This window comes from Sturnira hondurensis, unplaced genomic scaffold (assembly GCF_014824575.4).
Source record: "Sturnira hondurensis isolate 20B ecotype Veracruz unplaced genomic scaffold, ASM1482457v3 Scaffold0018728, whole genome shotgun sequence".
Taxonomy (NCBI): domain Eukaryota; kingdom Metazoa; phylum Chordata; class Mammalia; order Chiroptera; family Phyllostomidae; genus Sturnira; species Sturnira hondurensis.
This window is the reverse complement of record NW_028091359.1, coordinates 17,005,407-17,018,669: the sequence shown is the minus strand read 5'-3', so window position 1 is coordinate 17,018,669 and position 13,263 is coordinate 17,005,407. Positions and strand designations below refer to the sequence as shown.

General features: G+C 48.9%; 1 protein-coding gene across 1 annotated transcript; it reads right to left on the bottom strand.

Moving 5' to 3' along the window:
• Positions 1 to 937: 937 nt before the first annotated feature.
• Positions 938 to 12,556, bottom strand: PIPOX (pipecolic acid and sarcosine oxidase). Its single transcript, XM_037070059.1, is given in 9 exon segments — positions 938 to 1,385; positions 1,388 to 1,465; positions 1,732 to 1,807; positions 2,379 to 2,537; positions 2,919 to 3,065; positions 3,576 to 3,758; positions 4,623 to 4,836; positions 10,955 to 11,103; positions 12,342 to 12,556. Coding segments are annotated over 9 exon segments (1,275 nt in total). The 5' UTR covers positions 12,456 to 12,556; the 3' UTR covers positions 938 to 1,230.
• Positions 12,557 to 13,263: the final 707 nt, after the last annotated feature.

Here is a 13,263-nt window from a genome sequence, read left to right as displayed (position 1 = left end):
GCTGAGGAGTAATTTCCTCTGTGTTGTATTCCCTTTGGGAATATTTTCACTCTCATTCCCATTTCCCACTCCTCCACGCTCAGTAACTCCTAACATTTGCGCTACCACCACCACCACCCTCCGCACCCCCACCACCCCCTGCACCCCCACCCCGTGCCAGTTTCCTCCTCCCCAGAGTACGTTAACTCCTTTCTCTTGGGTCAGACTGGCCTGGTCTGGAGATCATCCGGGTTGGGTGCATTAAGCCTTGCTTGAGTCCCTGTTTACACCCCTCACCCCTCCTCCCACCCTGGGGTAGTTATGAGCCTGCTCTCTTTCAAAGCAATTAGTGCAAGGAGACCAGCCGACTTGGCGCTAATGCCGTTTCATTAAGTGGGAGCAATCCTAATGATAATAAAATGGCACATTTAACATTCAAACACTGAACAGGGTTTCTAAGCGAGTGTGCCTCTCTCTTTCTTTCTGGTATAACAGCTCCATCTTCATAAGGACCTGACAATACACCTTAATGAGAGACTGGGGAACTGAGCATCTTTACAGAACCAGAGAGAGGATGAGAACCAGACAAAGAACCCAGAGAAAAGGGTGCAGTGCACCAAGGGGATAAAGCCCCCGAGGACTCCTGGGGCAATGGATTCTGTGGTGCTGATTTAGATGGATAAAGTCTGTAAAAAATGAGGTTGCATGGAAAACAAAGCCCACCACAGACTTTCACGCAATGCAGTTATATATTTATTTATTCAACACATTTTTAAAATCTTATTTATTTATTTTTAGAAAGATGGGAGGAGAGGGAGAGAAACATCAATTGGGGAACTGAACCCACAACTCAAGCATGTGCCTGGACCAGGAATCGAACCAGCAACCTTTCACTTTGTGGGACAACACCCAACCAACTGAGCCACAAGGGTCAGAGCTATTTAACACATTTTCTTTCTCCAACAAACATTTATGGTGCACAATGAGCCAGATTTTACCAGAGTTTGTAAACGGAGGGTGGCTCTAGTTTTAAGAAAGGAACTTCAAGAGCAGTATTCATGCACGAATCATCTTATTCATCCTCCCCCATGCAGCTTTAATCAGATCCATTTCAAATTCATCAACTGTCCCAGTGAAGAGAATTTTAACAATTGCTTTGGTCTCCTGTGCCAGTCCTTATGCCCCCTCCTCACACAGACATCCGTCTGAGGAGTCACTGGGGAGCTAGACAGGGAAAGAAGGTAGATTAAATCATCTGGCGTTTATGGGGGACTCAAGAGAGCCAGAGAAGGGATGGCATCTCACAGCCACTTCCTTCATCTGAGAAGGAGATAAGGGAGGCTGCTGGCCAGGGGTTAAAGGTGAGCTTTGCCCAGGCCAGAGAAGCCGCTGATTCGAAAAGGTGTCAAGTCATAGGATGGTGTTAATTTCATGCTTAGTTCGTACAGGATCTTGCCCACAACAGGGGATAGCTTGAATCCATGCCCTAGAGAAAGAAGAGCAGGTTGTCCAGAGAGGAAGCCCCCTCCCCAGCCCCCCGACAGAGCTAATTCTCTTGGTCGCATCCCAAAGCCAGAAGTCGCCTCCCACTATGAGTTACCTGTTCTCCAAGCGCCCTGCCCAGCCCCTGACACACTCAGCATCTGGGCGATGGGCCCTATCTGGCCAGTGAAGAACATGGAAAACCCCATCTTGCCTGGCACCGAGGTAGGTCGGCTTTAAAGCACCCCATCTCCCTCTCCTCCGACTCACCGGAGAATCCAGCCCCAATGACAATGTTGTCATACTTTGGGTGTCGATCAAGAATGAAGTGCTTGTCAGGGGTGTTCTAGAAAGAAACAGTCACACCTGTGTCCTTTGAAGTTAAAGGGAGGAGGAAGAACTGCAGGCTGGGAAAGGAGGGCACTGGGCTGGATTTCTTTCCAGAAAGAATGGCCATGCAGCACGGGAACTTTCTCTGTGAGCCAGTGCCCCCCCTTGGGTCTCTCAGTCTTTCTTGTTTGTCCATCTGCCTCTCTTTTCACACAAGGCTATGAACACAGTAGGTGCTCCGTTAATGCACACAAACTAACTTGGCCAAGATGCCTCCGGCTCTGGTGACATCTGTCTCTTCTCTTTGTCCCTAAGGCCTGCTCAACTGGAACATCTTGCCAAAAAATCTTTTAGAGCCCTTCTGGGAACCATAGCATAGGACTGCCAGGCATAAGCCTAGTTTCCTAATGAAAAGGCATATGAATAACCCCTAACGGGCCCTCTCTGGTGGAGGCGAACCAACCCACAGCAATGAACTTATTTGTTTCAAGTCACACACGAGGTCAGGAGTCAAGAAGCGTCGAGCCCAAATAGCACCAGGTAGATCTGTCGCCTCCCCACTTCCCCAGGGCTGCCCACACCCTTACCGTGTACATGCAGCGCTCCACGATGGCAGGCTTGGGCTCTAGGTCGGGTAAGTGATCTCTGACAAAGCAGCTCAGGATTTGGATGTCTTGGACATCTGAGAATGCTGTGGGGCAGTCCCGGTCCTCAGGAGCTGCAATGTTGCCGTGGTGATAGCTGACCTGGCTCCCAATCAGAGCAGTGTGAGCTGCCAGGGCCAGCATTCCTGCACACCCACCCAGCCCAGGGGACAGGCTTGTACACACAAGGCCCCCATCCATCATTCCAGCCTTCCCAGTCCTGACAGATGCTGCTTGTTGCCAGGCAAGGTTGCCTAGTTGTTCATTCCCTGGCTGTCCATTCGCTAACCCTCTGTTTGCACAGGAAGAGCTCCCTTTGCTGGGCCTCAGGGTAGTTGAGAGTCTTGTACTGCAAGCAGTGAATAGTGGAGTAGACTCCTGATGCTGCCCATTGGAATCCTAGGGAGTCTGCCCAGGGGAGTACGAGCAGCTGCCCCAATTTTATGTGTACCCCTACTGGCTTTCTCTCTGCCTTTCACTCACCTTCATCAGCCCCGGGTACTCTCCGGAGGGCAACCCATAGATGTGGTGGGGAGCCAGGCTGAGGTCCAGGAAGCATGGAAAAGCCTGAGACACACCATAGCTTCCGGGAACCTTCTCTCACCAGTAACACGTATTGATCCGCAGGGTCTTGAATCAAGGAGAAGAAGTAGAAGATGAATGGGGAAAGCCCTGGGACTCTAAAGACAATGAGAACAGTTTCTTCTGGGGTCTTATAGCCCTTCAGTATAAGCCCAATGCCCCACTTAATTCCTCTACCCTTTCTTCATCCAATTCTCATGTTATTTGCATGTTATATTATATTGTGATGCACAAAAATCTCTGGATCTGTTTCTCCAGTTCTTAGTCTTCTCCCTTAACTGCACCCAGTTTTCTCTTCTTTCTCTCTAATAAATATAAGGTATAAGTAATACCTTATATTTATTCAGTGCTTAGACTAGCCAGACCATCCCCAAGGACTTTATCATTCAATTTAATTCTCCAACAGCCCTATCCCCCATTTTATAGGTTATAAAACTGAGGCTCAGTGACAGAAGCAAATTTGCCCAAAGTTATCCACTGGCAAGTGGCAGATCCAGGATGTGAACTTAAATCAATTTGGCTCTTAAGCACCAACTCTCAGGCTTCCAGCTCCCCTACCTGGAGAGGCAGCTCAATGCCCAGGAGGGAGAGGACCTGGTTGGTCCAAGGGCCTGCTGTGATGACCAGGTTCTTGGCTTGGTAGGTGCTAGAGGTGGTTTTCACCATGATCTGTAGCCCTGGTTTTATCTCCATCACCTTCTCTCCATCACACACTTTGCCTCCTAGTTGTCGAATTGCATCCTGAAAGGGCAGGATCAGGGAAAGACTCCATATGTGGTTCACCCTGGTGAACTCACAAAGAGCCCCTCACTTAGGGCAGAAAAAAGAGTGCACACAATGGAATTCTATGCTGCAGAAAGGAAGAAGGAACTACTCCCCTTTGCAACATCATGGATGGAACTGGAAAGCATTACGCTGAGTGAAATAAGCCAGGCGGTGAAAGACAAATACCATATGATATCACCGTTAACAGGGATCTAAACAAAACAAACAAGCATCAAAATATGACCAATGACACTCAATTACAGAACAGGCTGACAGGGTCCAGAGCGGAGAGAGGAGAGAATCATAGGGGAAAAGGGGATGGACTCACATGAACAAGTATAAAGGATACATGGACAATAACTAAGGGTGGGGGGTGGAAATGGGAGGGAGGCGGGGAGCATGGGGCGGGGGGCGGGCAGGGTTGGGAATATAAGACAGAAAGCTGTACTTGAACAAGAATTAAATAAAAAAATTATTTAAAAAAAAAGAACTTAAGCCACATGGACATGAACTAAAGGGGGGGAATGTGGGTGAGAGAGGGTGTGCAGGGTGGAGGGGAATGAAGGAGGGGAATGGGACAACTGTAATAGCATAATCAATAAAATATATTTTAAAAATGTTTACCAGGGTTAAAAAAAAAAGAGTGCAGACTCTAGACCTGCTTTCCCATACTGACAAGGCCTAGCAGGGTGTACGAAACTGCCCTACCCAAAGGTCAAGACTAAAGCCAGCCTGAGAAAGGCTCTCACCCAGTGGGGGTTGGGGGTGGGGGCAAGGCTGACTGGGACCCAGGATGCCCAGCTCAGGAGCTGCACTGCCCCTAATTCCGCATAACATCACCTGGAGCACTCTGAGGGCCTTGGATGCATGGAGAATTCCGCCGAACTTGCCCAGGAACCCCACTTCTCCCCTGGCCAACCGAAAATTGGGGAAACGCTGCTTCAGTTCTTCAGACGAAAGATACTGGTGTTTCACCCCCCACCTAGACAAAGTAGCCTGGATTTTCTTTAAATCTTGATTCTCCTTGATTCCCAGAAGCAGTAGTCCAGTCTGCCTGTTACACACACACACACACACACACACCTGGGTGAAGGCAGGTATCAGGGCTCTACCATTCCCTCTCACCCTCAGGCAAGGGTCCCAGGGCCGGGCATCGAGAACAGTCCCAGCCTCACATTAAAAAAACAGGCAAAGTTATCTTGATTCTGTCACGAGAGTCCCAGTATTATTGAGCTGGAGTCCAGCCCATTCCCGGTCTGCCTTTGCCTCTCACTCCTTCCAGGTTTGCTTGTCCTTCCACCCTCCCGCTCAGGATCCTCCTGCCCCTGAGGGCAGAGATCCCAAGTCCTCTTTATTCCCACACCTCGAGAGGGGCAGATGTTCAATGAATTTGATGTGATTTCTTCCCCTTTCCCCATCCCCTGACCCCATTCACTAGTTTCCTCTTTATTCATTACCCTTTCCTCCCCTCCCTGCTGTTTTTTCCTCTGTCCCTTTTCTTGTCACGTAATGTTCTGTGTGTCTGCCTGTCTTTCTGTTCCTTCTCAGAAGCTGCCCGTTTTGTGGAACGTGTCCTCCATGGGGAGTTTTGGCTCTGGGTCCCGTCCTGGCACCCCCGCCAGGGCCTTGCGCTGGTCGCTCACTTCCAAGCCCCAGGTTCCTCCTCTGCAACAACGACTGTTGGACTATTGGTGGTTCCATGCCAGGATGGTACTGTCTCCAACCCCGGGCATGTGGAAATAGGATGGGCGTTTTTTTTTTTCATCTGTCACAGTGCCTGGAGGTTGCCACTCATATTTCGTGGGCAGCAACCAGGGATGCTAAACCCGCTGCTAGGAAGATCCCACCCAAATGCCCATAGCATCTTCATGCAGAAACACCAGTAGATGTTTCTTAGGACTCCACCAATTAATTTAGTGATTCTACGATTTTGTTTCTCCCTATGCAGCCCTCTCCGCTTCTTACTCACTAACGAAGTTGAAAGCTGCTTCTCTTTAATGCTTTCTGTCTTTCTGTCACAAGAGACCAGAGATCTCTTTTTGTGGAAACTGGTGTAAACAATGGAGGAGGGGGGTTCACTTTGGGCCTGGGAACCATTCCTGTCACCGCCCTCAGTTCCAGCAGCCGTAGTGACCAGCATCAGCCTGGTACATACCCCAGGTACTGCATATAAAGCTCGTAATAGCCTATAATGGAGTCTCATGGATATTACATGCTTCCAAATCCCACATTATCTGGTTGGGGGGATTAAAGAGAAGACGGGGAGGGGTTAGGGACACAGCGGGCCCCAGGGCTGGTGTCAGTACACAGAGCCGCGCAGCGTGCCCAATTCATTTGCTATGGCACCCGCCTACCCAGCATTCACCACTGGTGGGAAAGCAATGAAGAGGCGCCTCTCTGCCTCTTCAAAGCTCAGCAGAAGGAAATTAGAGAAATCCCCACTAGCCAGCAGGCAGACTTTTTCCTGTGGCCCCCAAAAAGAACTTCAGATTGGTTCTCAGGTAATAAGAAATTGCCTAGGAAACTTCTTGGTCAACAGGATAATTAAGAAGTCGCCCAAGTGTATTTCTTGAGCCCTTTTTACCCAATGGAGTTGTAACTGGATAGAATTCTGGGAAAGGCCTGACTTAACCCTCACCTCAGCAGCCAGATCCCTGACCTGGAAACAGAGCAGCGTAGCCTAACCCCGTCTGCAATACGGCAGCCCTGGTGTCTCATACGCTCTGAGATTTACTGCCTTTCCCTTTCTCCCTCTCTCCCTCCTCTCCTTCCTCCTTTCCTTTCTTCCTTCTCATCTTCTCTCCTTCCTTCCTTCCTTAAAAGAAGAACCCCTCTTAAAGCAAGAATGTACTATAGCGGGAAGATGAACCCATGCCAAGACAATGGGCCAGTCTGTTGAATTACAAAATGCTGAGTGACATCCTCATTCCCCAGCCGTCCTGTGGTGGATGAGGCGGGAGCTCCCCATCCTGAGGAGTAATCAGTGAGCTGATGCTGCCCGTGAACGTAACTGTGCCGATCATAATCATTTTGCTCCAGCTCTCTGCCCCTGTGGCATTTATTTCTTAGCCCAGATATCGATCTAACAGTGGGAAATTTTCCATCTGAATTTGTGATGCTGGACCCTCCCCTAGTCCAAAGATGCGTTTGGGAAATTCTCATTTTCCGTGGATCACAGCTGAGCTATTTGGCCTGAGGGAAACCGTGCATTGCTGGAGAAACGCCTAGGATTGGAGAGGGATTTTTGACCATTATGAGCAAATCAGAAATAAATGTAAAACACTGCCTGGAAATGCAAAGGCCTGTCATTATGGGAGATAGGTGAGAGGCTCCTGTGGGAAATGCTTAGAGAATTCGAAATCAGTCAATCAAAACCGGGATCGGAGAATGGGTCTTTGCCCCCAGAATGAAGATAGATGATTTCCATGGGCAGATTGAAAATCATTTAAGTGCTTATTTTCTTAATGACTTTTCCTAGATCCCAATAAACAGACTGCTCATTCTGCATCAATTTCTCACCCCCATGCTCTGGGCCTTCCTCTCCTCTTTTTTTGCTCAGACCTAAGCTGCAAAATTGGGGGAGGCATCACAGAAAAAAGAAATGCTCAGGAAATGACTGGTCAGGGCCGGCCTAGAAAGAAGGCACCTTGAAGTGAGACTGGGTGGTCAGGAAATCCTGAAAGGGTGCAGCTCCCACCTCCCCGAATGTCCTCAGCAGACAGAGTGCAGAGCATTTGATATGAACTGTGCCTTCCTCCCAACCCTAGCTGGATCTGGCTTGAGGAAGAGGTAATCAAAGATTCCTCCCAAGGGTCTTGTTGACTCTATGGCCCCACTAAAACCACGGACATGGCGTAAGGAGTTGGTGATTAGGGATTTCCAACTGTTACTACAGCAGCATAGAATAGGAGGCAGGATGGAGTGGGGAGGAATGGGGAGGGGCAGACATCTCTCCTCGCATCTGCCATCCCCTATCCCAGGCTCCAGCTTTTCCCTGTCTGGGTTAAAAGTGCCAGGCACGCCAGCTCTCAGAGTCACCTTGAGGAAGGGATTGGGGGAGGGACTTGGTATAACGGCTGCTGTCTTTGTTGGTTTTGGAGGAGCTCCTGGGGTTTCATCTTCTGTGCAGTGGGCTGAGGTGGAATTGGTTAACAAAGACTGCTCCAGGGAGGGGATGTGGCTGACAAGCCAGACACTTCCCCGACACAGGAAGCAGCAGCTGCGGAGGGGGCCACCAGGTTCTGCCAGCAGCTGTACTGCCTACGGCTGTGATCTTGTCTGATATTGTCAGCTAAGCAGGGGCAGCCCAGGTCAGGAGCTAGATAGTAGGACTCAAAGGGAAAAGGCAGGGCAGGAAAGAGAGGGGACTCGGAGCTGGGATTTGCTGTTTCTATTAACGTCCTGGCTGTACACATCACAAAAGACTCAGACCTTGTGATCTGACACATGTGTCACCGTCTGTTCCCAGAATATATGCAAAAATCCTGAGCTCACCCATGTTTAGTATACCCCTGTCACAGGAAGCAGCAGAAGAGAATAGGAAGAATTGGACAACCACCTTACCTATCAACTCCTGAAGGTGTTATTTTAAAAAAATCATCAGCAAATAGCATTAAGTAAATACATTCCTGTCTGTGAGTCAGGTTATGATACGTTGCTAGTTATTCCAGGAGAACCTTGGAGAATAAGAACCACAAGGATGATGGATCATTTAGAAAATCAAAATGAAGAATAAAAGGTAAAGGAATTGGGATGGAAAGTGTCTATTCCGTGTCCCTCCTAAGAACCACATAAATTAGTGTGCCTAAGTAAATTAGGTTAGCTGTAGGAAAGACTTTAATAACAATAATAATAATAAACTCCTCACACTCGATAGGACTTTTAAGGTTTTTCAAAGCACATTCACTTTGCCTTTTTTCATAATTGAAGCTGTGAGACATCAGAATGGTCTTTTAAGAAGGGCTGTGGTATGTCCTTGTCTTTAAAAACACTGCACATTAGCAGCCTTCTGATCTGCGATGAGTTAGCAATGACCTTGTTTGGAGACGGAGGGGTGGGGGTAAACAAAGTAACCACTTTGTGGTATCTTCTAAACCAGGGAGCCAGCAAACTAGGACCCAGGGACAAAATCAGATCTGACACTTGTTCTTGCCTGTTGCACAAGCCAAGATGGTTTTTGTATTTTAAAATGGTTGATAAAAAGCAAGAGAAGAATAGTTCATGACATGAAAATTAGATGACATCTCCGTGCCCATAAGTAAAGTTTTATTGGAACACAGCCGTTCGCATTCGTTTGCCCGTGGCTGTGACTGTGGCTGCTTCCACCTTGCAGCGGTAGAGTTGAATGACCCGTAAAACAATAATTGCAAACAGAGGCCATACAGCTTGCAAAACCTAAAATACTTACTATGTGGCTATTTACAGAACAAGTTTGCCAAGCCCTGCTCTAGACTACAGGAATTCTCTGATTTGCACTAATAGGTTAGTTGACTACTCAGTAGCAACCCTCTAATGAGGTTTTGGGGAGAATTCAATGAGTTGATATGTACCAAGTACATTGAGAACAGCCTTACTTTCTTGCTATGAGCACTAAATAGGTGATGAGGATGTTGACAACGGAGATGTTGATGATGATTTGTCTAAGCCCTTTACATATAGGCCCTCACAATAGCCTCATGAAATAGATATTATCACTCCCACTTTACAGATTAAAAAACTGAGTCTCAAAGACATTAAACAATAATGAGCAAACCACATAGCTAAACGTGTCAGAGTTTATTCTTCAACCAGGCCTGCCTGCTCACCAAGGAAGACTATAATCTCCTATCCAAGGGTGCCTTTCCCTCTCGCCCTCTCCAGCAGACTTTCCTCTGGATATTCTCGGTTGCTACATCCTGTCTGTCTCCTCCTGCTCTTCTTCCTCCCTTGCTCAATTGAGATAGAATGATGCTGACCCAGAACAGGTGAAAGGAATTGCCACATATTGAAAGGTGCTAGGCACTGTGCCAAGTATTTCGTAAGAGTCTCATTTAATCCCCATTAAACACTGTGAGGAAAAAAAAATGACACACAGAGAGGTACAGAAAGTTTCCCAAGGTCACACAGCTGGTAAGAGGTACAGCACAAAGGCAAATTCGCACCAGAACCATCCTCCATATGAAAACTTCTAGACGCCCTTCTCACATCTCTTTTCATTGCCTCCCTGTCTGCTAGGAAGAAGGAGCCCTCCGAGGCCTCAGCAGTTCCTTTAGCACAAGATACTCAGCAGTATTCACAGATGGCTGACAGAGAGGGGTCTCTTGGCCAGGCCACCCCTCAGCAAGACACGCTTCTTTATTTGGGTGCTGGGTGCATTAGCTGCCTCTGGAATAAATCTGTAATTAGCTGCCCTAGCTGTATTTGCATAATGGATTTCACTTTGTTCTTAAGTTAATGGTGTTTTTGCAACAGAACAGTAACCTCTTGGTTCCTGACCATTAAAATAACTGCCACCCGGTGGGGCAGAGCTGGGGTTTTGTAGAAAGTTCAGTTAAGAGCCACAGAGAAGGTGGGAGGGGAGGGGGTCTGAGTGGTTAAGGTTCTCTTTGCGTCACAGGCTGTTTGCTTTCTTCTCCAGCAGTGTCTGATAGGTCAGTGAGGAGGGGCCTCGAGGGTCAGAGAGAGCACTGGAGGCAAGAGGGAAAGAGCTGCAGGCTCCCTGCCTGGCAAGCAATGGGGTCTGAGGAGCACCCCTATTTCGTTCCTATGGGAGGAGGTATTCAGAGAAAATGCAATGGATTTATAGGGGTTGCTCTGGGTGGGAGTTGGGAGGTGCACTCAGCATGAGAAGTTATGATACTGGTAGGAATATAAAGAATCAAGATAGCAGGCTCCTTTTCTATAACAATCCCTGCCCTACAAGAACCTCAGATGGCTTCAAAGAGACGTAGATATAACCTCTGCTGGCCTTGGACTCAAGGTCTGAGCCCAGTCCTGGAACTCAGAGCCTGGCAGGAGCGGCTGGGCCTGAGGGGTGGCCATGACGGCGAGTAGAATGCTTCTACGTACCTGCACTTCCCTAGGCCCTGTGTCCCTCCATGTACTTCACGTGTTCATGGCACTGCCCCCTCACAGACTAGAATCATCTCCAAGCGCCATCCCCAGGATTTAAGGAATTCCTCCCCGAACACAGCCTGTATAATTGGGTTCCGGTTTCTTGCTCCAGCTGGGCCCACATCTGGTAGCACTCATCCATCATCTGGGTGTAAAGGTCTTCAGGGTATGCCCTTCGGATTATCCGGCTCTGCCCATGGGAGCTTCCTCGGGAGTGTGGTAGAAAGAACTGGAAGCGGAAAGCCAGAGAGACAGCTGAGGCCGTTCCCCCTGGCACTGCCTGCCAGCCTTGAGGAGCCAGCTCACCCAGTCAGCCAGGAGCTGCCGACCAGGAGCACTTACTCCAAACCTTAGCTTCCACTTGCCCTTTATGACCAAGTTCTGGGTCTGGCTATCAGAACAGAAGCTCTTCAGTAGCATGAACCGCGCGTCCTTTTTGGCTAACACCATTTGCATCCCAGAGTCCTTCTGTTCCTTTGTCTTTAGTCATCCTGTTGCCACCCCATCCCACTGGACTCACAGAGAACCAGAGAACTAGAGAGAATCTCTGGGAGCATTCTAGTCTAGCCCCTCATTTTATGGACAAGGAAACTGATGCCGACTGTTTTCCCGTGGCTTCAACTCACTCAGGACGAGGAAAGCACTTGGGATTTAGCAAAAGATGTAGAGTTACCTGCAAGGTGAAACCAAGAATCCCTCGGGCTTTGAGAAAACTGATAAAAAAATCAAAAAGTGTTCTAACCCATGCAGCGCATTGCCAAGAAGAAGAAACCAAAGCCTGGAGAGCTTTAGGCAGAATGGGAGGGTAGAATTCTTTGGAAGGCAGGCTGGGTGGACGTGTCCTGGGAAGGACCCTGTAGACACACAGGCCCCCCCACCTGTGCGCGGTCCCTGTAGACAGCCCTGCACGGGGCCACCTTTTCTATAAAGAAAAAAGAGACCTAAGTTTTATTTCCTGTGTATCAAACAAGCAGGCTGCTATTATCTGGAGATAGCAGAAAAAAAAAAAAAACCCAGAGGCCTCTGCTGGGTTCCAGGGTGAGAGGCCAGGAATGTGCAAGGAAGAGTCCTACCTCTGAAGCAGATTATCTTTACTTATTACCCAAAGCAGAACTGATTATTTTTCTGAGTCGGATCAATCACTTTGACACAGAAGGAAGAGAATGGGTGGCAAGAAGGAAGAAAACAAGGCCTGGAACACTTCTTGGTCAAGGGCAGGAACTGAGGGTGGGGGCAGGGGCAGTAAAAGGAGGAAATGCACCTAGAAACCCAATGTGGGTCTTAGGGAGGGTGGAACTTTCTTTACATTATCCCGAAACACACCAGGCAGCTGAGCTACACATTGCACAGAATTCGTGATGATCTGGCCCTAGCCTGGCCCCATAGCCTGCTAGCTCTGGAAACCTATCTTTGGGGGAGGAGACATGGACAATCCCTAAGGTCAGGAGTGTAGAGGGGACATAGTACCTGCTCCAGCAGAAGAACCCGCTTCCCGTTTTTGGCCAGGTGGTATGCAGTGAAGCAGCCCTGGATACCTGCCCCGATCACAATGGCATCCCAGACATCTTTCTGAGCGGCCATGATGCCCAGTTAGCCCTATAGCCACAGCACCCACACACAAATGAGAAGGCAAGCAAAGTGGGGCTCTGGGCCTACAGAGTAGGAGTAGGGCAAAGTGCAAAGTGCAGCCTGGCCAGCTTTCCCACAATCCTCTGGGGCCATGTCCTTCTCTCTTCCCCCAAAGGGCAGAGGGTTTAGCCTGGACTCTTCTGCACAGCAGAGCTGAGCAGTCCAATTTTGTGAGGTTTAGCCCAGCTCAGCTGCCAGCCTCACCCTTGCATCCCTCTAGCTTTCTATTCTTGGCTCAATTATTGTCATGCAAATGGATCCTTTCCTTTGCCACCTTCCTGTCTCATTATGATCTTTGTCTCCAGGACCTCAGCCCTGGAATTTCAATGCCTCCTAGACCAAGCTGGGCACCAGGAATGCTACCTTGCCTGCTGGCTCTGCTCCCTTCAGCTTGATTTGCTTTGGAGATCATAGAGGGTCCGAGCTAAGAACTTGTCATTATGCCCAGGGTAAGGTCCACCCCCCTGGTGGGTGGTGAGATCAGGGGGTAAACGCAGAGGTCAATTGAGAGGGCAGTCTTGTGATTATGAAATTATTCTCAGCATGTTATACTTTCATTTTTCAAAAGGAGGGAAAAAATGATCCTGAACAAATGAAAAGCACAGAGTGAGAGGAAGAGCCTTCTCTGGAGGGACAGACGGGGCCCAGGCACCAGCGCTGGGCGGGGAGCGGGGGGTTGGGGGGGCTGTAGTGCTTCCTGTGTGCCTGGCAGTGTGCTAAATGAGTGCTTCCACAGGCCCTGGAGGCAGAGGCAGGATCG